Source organism: Excalfactoria chinensis, chromosome 1 (genome assembly GCF_039878825.1).
Source record: "Excalfactoria chinensis isolate bCotChi1 chromosome 1, bCotChi1.hap2, whole genome shotgun sequence".
NCBI classification, from domain to species: domain Eukaryota; kingdom Metazoa; phylum Chordata; class Aves; order Galliformes; family Phasianidae; genus Excalfactoria; species Excalfactoria chinensis.
In genome coordinates, this window is record NC_092825.1 from 87,026,805 (window position 1) to 87,033,225 (window position 6,421).

General features: G+C 42.2%; 1 protein-coding gene across 2 annotated transcripts; it reads left to right on the plus strand.

Moving 5' to 3' along the window:
• Nucleotides 1-1,172: 1,172 nt before the first annotated feature.
• On the plus strand, nucleotides 1,173-6,082 carry CREG1 (cellular repressor of E1A stimulated genes 1). 2 transcript variants are annotated; one of them, XM_072338493.1, is made up of 4 exons: nucleotides 1,173-1,652; nucleotides 1,949-2,068; nucleotides 3,525-3,709; nucleotides 4,248-6,082. In XM_072338493.1, coding segments are annotated over exons 1-4 (597 nt in total). In that variant the 5' UTR covers nucleotides 1,173-1,361; the 3' UTR covers nucleotides 4,249-6,082. The 2 variants fall into 2 exon arrangements, with proteins under 2 accessions (XP_072194594.1, XP_072194602.1); XM_072338501.1 differs by lacking the exon at nucleotides 4,248-6,082 and having other exon boundaries at nucleotides 1,260-1,652; nucleotides 3,525-3,710.
• Nucleotides 6,083-6,421: the final 339 nt, after the last annotated feature.

Here is a 6,421-nt window from a genome sequence, read left to right on the forward strand (position 1 = left end):
GTGCAAGGCAGTCTATATGTTGGTGTGTATTGCCCACAGCAGAGAGTACTCAGCCTAATAAATCCTGCTTTCTGCAACACAGAGAAGAGAGCCAACACATCATGTCAACAAATGCTGTTCAGCGATGAACGCCTACTGGAAGCAGCCCAAATCCCCTAAGAGGGCTGTGAGCAGGTGTGCTTGCTGGCCTCTGCAAGCACTGTAAGCAGGGCTGGACAGCAGCACCCCATGGTGGCTGCTCACAGGGAGGGCTGCAGGACATCCCTTCTTTCCTATACTGACTCCACCAACCACATTCCATTTGCTCCACACAACGCAGTTCTGATCCCCAGCAAGATCAGCCATGCATCCATCCTCACCCCCCAACCCTGTCCTACCACCTGTCCCTTTAGCTGCAATGGGGAAAAGGTGAACCTTTCCCTCTGGTTCTCAGAAGGCAGAACTTCTGTGAAAAAGAAGAGTGTTTGCATATATATATATATATATATATATGGAAAAAGAGGAAGCAATATCTATAGTTCAGCAAGCAAAATCTCTATACAGAGCTTGTTGCAGTTTGTGCTCCTCATCCTCTGCTAAACGGATTAGGAACTCTAGATCATTTCTGACCCTCAGCATTTCACTCCTGCACCTCCTCCAAATGTAGCCCATAACCCTATCTATATAAAAGCATCCTTTCAAGCTGCCTTCTTTTCTCTCATACGAGCTGCTTTTCTTGTCGTGTTTTCTCTTCAGTACTTTGCACCGAGATAGAACTTGTTCCAAATCAGCGGCACGGGTGCTCTTATTGCTGTGCTACAACAGAGCAGGTATCTCCGGAGCATTGCCAGGAGAGGGCAGCAGCGGAAGGCTCTGGTGTCTCAGTGTTTTCCCTTCCCCAGAGGGATGCCGCTGCCTGCTCCCTGGAAGTGAGAGGAATACTAAAGGGAACATAGTTTTATTCTGCTTGCACACAGCTACAGGACAGTGCATAAATGGATCTGCGGATTATTTTTTCATTCGAGATGAGATGGTTGCCTGAGTCCAGCCCAACGAATGGCTTCTCCGGCATACAGTGTCACTCCCACTGGCCTGTCAGTTCATTGGCCTGGCAGCCGGATCCTTCTCACGTGTCCACAGCCGGTGCCTGGATACACACGTGCCATATGAAGAGGCACTCGGGGACAGATGTCACATGAGAAGCACGCACGGTGAGAAACAAGTCAGACTTGTTTACCACCTCGGGCAGCCGCGATAAGCCCCGCCTCCCGTCACCTCCCATTGCCTGAGTGCCGGGCAGGTCGGCTTCGATTGGCCGGGTTGCAGTCTGTCTCTGCGGTGCTTGCGATAGACAGTGTGGTCGTTGCGTGCAGCGGTGCGCCATGGTGCTGCGCTGTGCTATGGTGCTGCTGGCGCTCGTGTGCGCGGCCGCGCTGGCGGTGTTGGCCCGCGGGACCATCCCTCCGCCCGAGGAGGCGGCGCGCATGGCTCGCTTCGTGCTGCACAACTGCGACTGGGGAGCGCTGGCCACGCTCTCCGCGCAAGAAAGGCTGCGCGGCCGCCCGTTCGCCAACATCTTCTCCATCAGCGACGGCGCCCCGGGGCACGGAGGCGGCAGCGGCGTGCCCTACTTGTATCTGACCGACATGGAGATCTCCGTGCAGGACCTGGAGGTGAGCGGTGCTCGGCTGTTGGCTGCGATGCGTTAAAATAGCTTAACTGTGCGTCCCGGGGGTGCAGGTAGCCTTATTTCTGTGTTAGCCGGCAGTTTCCTTCGCCGGGTTGGTGCCATAGGTCTGCCGGGCTGCTGTAGGGCGGTCACGTGGAGGGAGGCATCTGATAGCAGATAGTGCTGAGTAACGGTGAGTCAGAGCTTTTCGCAGTTAAGCAACTTCCTCAGAAAGCTGAAAACGCGTGAGTTTTTCTCGCGAAGGTACGCAAACCTCTTACCGTACCGTCTGCCTTTCAGATCAACTCGAACGCCTCCCTAACCGTGTCTTTGGCGCAGACTCCGTACTGCAAGAAGCACAGATATGACCCCCAGAACCCCCTCTGTGCCCACATAATCTTCTGTGGGAGCATCGTGAAGGTAAGCGGTGGGAGGTTTGCGCTGGATCTGTTTGGAAACTGAAACGTCCACGATGAAGATGTCCAAGTTCGTGCTTTACTCACGTCTTTTGCTCAGTTAGGTGCTGTGGCACAACCACTTTGACACACACGTGGCCCAAACTTTATTGAAGGACATATTAATCCAAGCTGTAAAGCTACAAGTGTTAGCCATTGGTAAAGCTTACTGTCTCACCTGCTGCTGTTGCTGCCCTGTTAGCAATTTAGAACTGTGTGTGTTATTCACTGAAGATCTTAACCCCATTATTAAGGATAATTGGTGAGGATAAGGACTAATCACTGGTGTCTTTTATGTGATAGCCTGAATTTATATTTGGTGTTTTCATACCTCAGATTACATTACATGCCAGCAATCTTTTAATTGCCTTCCCGAGGTTTGTCATCAGTACTGGAGCTATTTTAATTCCAGTACCATTTATTCCAAATGCTTTTGTACCGTATTTAGGACTCTTGTTGGTTCGACCCTTTAAACATTTGCACATTAAGTAGTCGCATGTTTCAGCTTCCCTTCTCTTGTACACTTTGTTATTTCAAGGTATGAATATATACGTGTGTGTGCTTGAATGCATCTGAGCACTGTCTGGTTTGTGGGTGTCCCTGAGCGAGCAGGAGCAGAAGAGGTGAAATTACACCTAAAACATTGCCTTCTCATAAGGCAGCAGGAATACTTCTCTGTTTTGTGATTTATTGTTGTTCCAAATAACATCCAGGATCGTGGCATATGTTGTTGCTGCTCAATGATTTGAAGAATCATAACTAATTTGATGATTTATTTATCGTTATGAATCTATCACTACTAGGATCGAATGCAAAACACTTTCCAGCCTTGGTTCATACCAAAATCATTCCACCGTCTTTTAATAACCAAAAGCAAAGCTTTGTACCTCATTATTCTGCATTTATTCACTGGCTCTCTAGTAAGAGCTTTAAGTATCCATTCAGGATCCTTTAACAAATATCTTTGGATTTGGATAATTTTCATTTCTAAAATAAAGTTCTTCTTTGTCTACAACATAGGTTGTTGTTTTATCCAGTTGTCTTTAGAAAGATCAGTGTCGGGCTGGTTGTAGTCTTTATACCAGAGTAGAATCAATATGTTTTTCAAAGCTGTCAGCCTGCATCTTTCCCTAGAGAACAGAAGAAAGACTTAATCTCATGTCAATGAAATACTTTCATGCTCTTGCTTACTTTAAAGCACCCTTTTGATTTAGTATTGAAAGCAACTCCCCTTGAGCGTTTGCCTGTCTCGTGTACAGTTGTACACCATCCTGAAGATAAGTAGACTCTGTCACAGTAATGAGCACTTTGGGGCAAAATATGGCTAAATGAAGAAGAGCACTCTGTAGACAGAATTGTGTTTTAGATAATATTTGTCTTCCTTGTGACTCTATCTTACCATTTTGCTGGCTGTCGTTCAGGTGAATGATTCAGAAGCAGCCTTGGCGAAAAAGGCATTATTCACTCGGCACCCTGAGATGGAAGGTTGGCCTAAGGATCACAATTGGTTCTTTGCCAAATTCAACATCACCAATATTTGGGTTCTAGACTACTTTGGTGGACTGAAAATTGTGACACCGGAAGAATATTACAATGTCAAGCCTTAGTAAGTACTTAACTCACTATACTTAACTCACTCTATTTGGAAGCTGTAACACTTCTTATTAACAGCGTGTGTTCCTCATCTCTGCTTTTTTTAATATACATTTGTCTTATTTCTTTTAGTAGTCTACTGGATGTAGCACCTCAGATCGTAAGATATGTCTGAGTAGTGGACCCACCTACTTAAAGTTAGCAAGCATAGTATCTATAATTAACTCTATGGATAACTGCACTTCAGTTTAAGAGAAGTTTCTTGGGAGAAGGACTCCTGCAGAGTAAGCACAGTCACTATCCTTTATTTGGATTAATTGCAGGGCAGGTTAGCTTTTGGACTAATAGTTAAACATAGACTATTAGGCATTTATGAAGCTCTATCGATGGGTTTGTAGCAATAGTACATTGCTTTTCAATCTTCTATCACGATAGTGAAGTATAATATATAAATAATAAATAGATACAAAATATATGTACTATATATGTTGTCAGATACATTTTAGCACAGTCAACAAGCACACATACTATTTTGCTTTTATTCCTTGTAGGCAGAAGAAGATCCTTGGTGATGCAGATAGTAGGAATGGATTACTTCAGATGATTGCTCCATGAAAGATCTTCTGTGTGTAGTAGAGCCGAGTTGATAATGCAGAAAATTCTTACACCTTGCATTGTTAATAAGCTTGTGTAATCCTTCTGAAGCACATGTAAATTCACACTATCTAACATAGATTGAATCATGCCAAACACAGAATCCTTTGTGTGTAAGCCATAACTAAATCTTGTTCAGTAGACAGAAATCTGGAGTGTTTTTATTCTCTTAATAGTCCACGTTTGGAAATGCTGTGTTTACTAGAAAGTAAAGGATTAGTCTGGTTCTAAACTTCCAGTGCCTTAGTTAAATCATTTCTATCTGCAGGTGCTCTCCAATTCTTTTTAATACCACTTCATTTGTCAGTGGTATTAAAAACACCGCTTTATCTGACACAGCACTACAGGATGGCTCAGCTGACTGTAGACTGGAAAGCCTATATTGCAACGACAGATGATATATTGAGTTCTATATTTTTCTTTCAATGCCTGCACACTCACAGTTAGAGCTGTTTTTCTGTTTTGCCACCGTGATTGGGTTTATGGAAATTGTATGCGTTCTTCAGGCACGTCATGAGTTCCTGGTAAGTCTTTGTCTAGTAGTGATTGTATGCCCTGATTCTTTTAAAGAAGTAATACTAATAATGAAAGTACCTGAGTGGTATATGAAGAATAGTGGCTTGTAAATCCAGTGAGACTGATACAAAAAGAAGTTGTTTACTGACTTAAGTTTTGAAATCTTTAGCTTTGCATTCTGATCAAATGCCAATGTAGCAGCCTTTACTACTTTCAGTAGTAGAATTTAGTAGATTTCTTTGTTTCGGAAGCCTAACACAGCAGTTTTAGGTCTGTAATCTGAGAGCGAGAAAGAAACTAATACAGTCTGCATCGACAAAGTGTGATTCATCAACGGTAGAAAATGAAGTGTTGAAAGTTAATTCTGTTTCATTAAATAAGCCCTACACAGCCATGGAAAAGAACTGAGCATCTTTTTATTTCCTGTCACATCTCCTAAGTGCAAAGTTCACCAATATTCAAAAGTGATTATGAACAATTAATTGGATTTTCCCCCAGGCAAATATTACCTGCTCAACATAGTGGAGATGTGAAAATTTAGAATCCTTAGAGGCAGATCCATATATTAGAATAGTGAAATGGATCACTTCCGATTATCTCTATGTAGTTATTGCATTATTATACTACTGCTCATCTTGTATGGGAAAGACTTATGAAAGCACTTTTGAAGTAAGTTATTGCTTTACTTCTATGTGAAGGGAAAAAAAGTGTGCGTTTTACTGTACTGAACACCTCGTGTGCTATAAAAAATACTTGAGATATGGAAACAAATTATGATGAGTAGTTAACATTAAAATGAAATAGGATGGTGGAATTATTTTTATATAAGGCATAACAAATTGTGAAAATTCAAATGGTTTTATGGTATGGACTGATCCTTTAGACGGGGACACCTGAATGTGTTACCTATCACTCCGTAACTTCTGTTTTGTGAGAATGATGATGCTGGGCTTTTGATAAAATAAAACTATTTTTGTGAAAAATGTTGTTGGTTTTATTTATTGCACATTTGAAAGTATTTCTCTCCCTCCCACTTTCACATAAGCACACTTGCTTCGGGGTTCTTGTTTTGTTGTCACTCAGGAGTCATTTATGTTTGCTAAAGTATACGTGGTGAAACCATTTGATTTCTTTTTTTGGTTGAAATAAGCATCTTTGTGTTTCACTTTCTTTCTTACAACTGCTACTATGAAATAAATCATAAAACAATAACGCTGGAGCTGTCTTTGGCTGAGGCTTCTACTTTTATAAATGACTGCATCAATAACCTTTTGTACCAATACTTTCGTACTCTCAAATGTTCTGTCTTGTGCAAATATTAATAGGTCTCCTTAGTATACATGTAAATGTATCGTATGTACTTATTTAGCATAGTTCCAAACCCAAGGTAGTGTTTTCAAATGAGGCTTTCACTGTTATTTTAATTGTTAAGAAAACGTGAATGTCTAATGTAAAACTCCAGCCACACTATTAAAAGAATCAGTTCTTTTAATCACCCTTGATTAAATGGATTTAAGCTTTCCCTCCCTCCTCCATCACTCACAGTCACAAACTG

What these genes read in the sequence shown, in the direction of transcription:
- CREG1 (XM_072338493.1), top strand. Translation starts at nt 1,362, where the DNA reads ATGGTGCTGCGCTGTGCTATGGTGCTGCTGGCGCTCGTGTGCGCGGCC. An exon ending in TCTCCGTGCAGGACCTGGAG is followed by an intron (nt 1,653 to 1,948) that starts GTGAGCGGTGCT and finishes TCTGCCTTTCAG; the next exon opens with ATCAACTCGAACGCCTCCCT. An exon ending in TCTGTGGGAGCATCGTGAAG is followed by an intron (nt 2,069 to 3,524) that starts GTAAGCGGTGGG and finishes GCTGTCGTTCAG; the next exon opens with GTGAATGATTCAGAAGCAGC.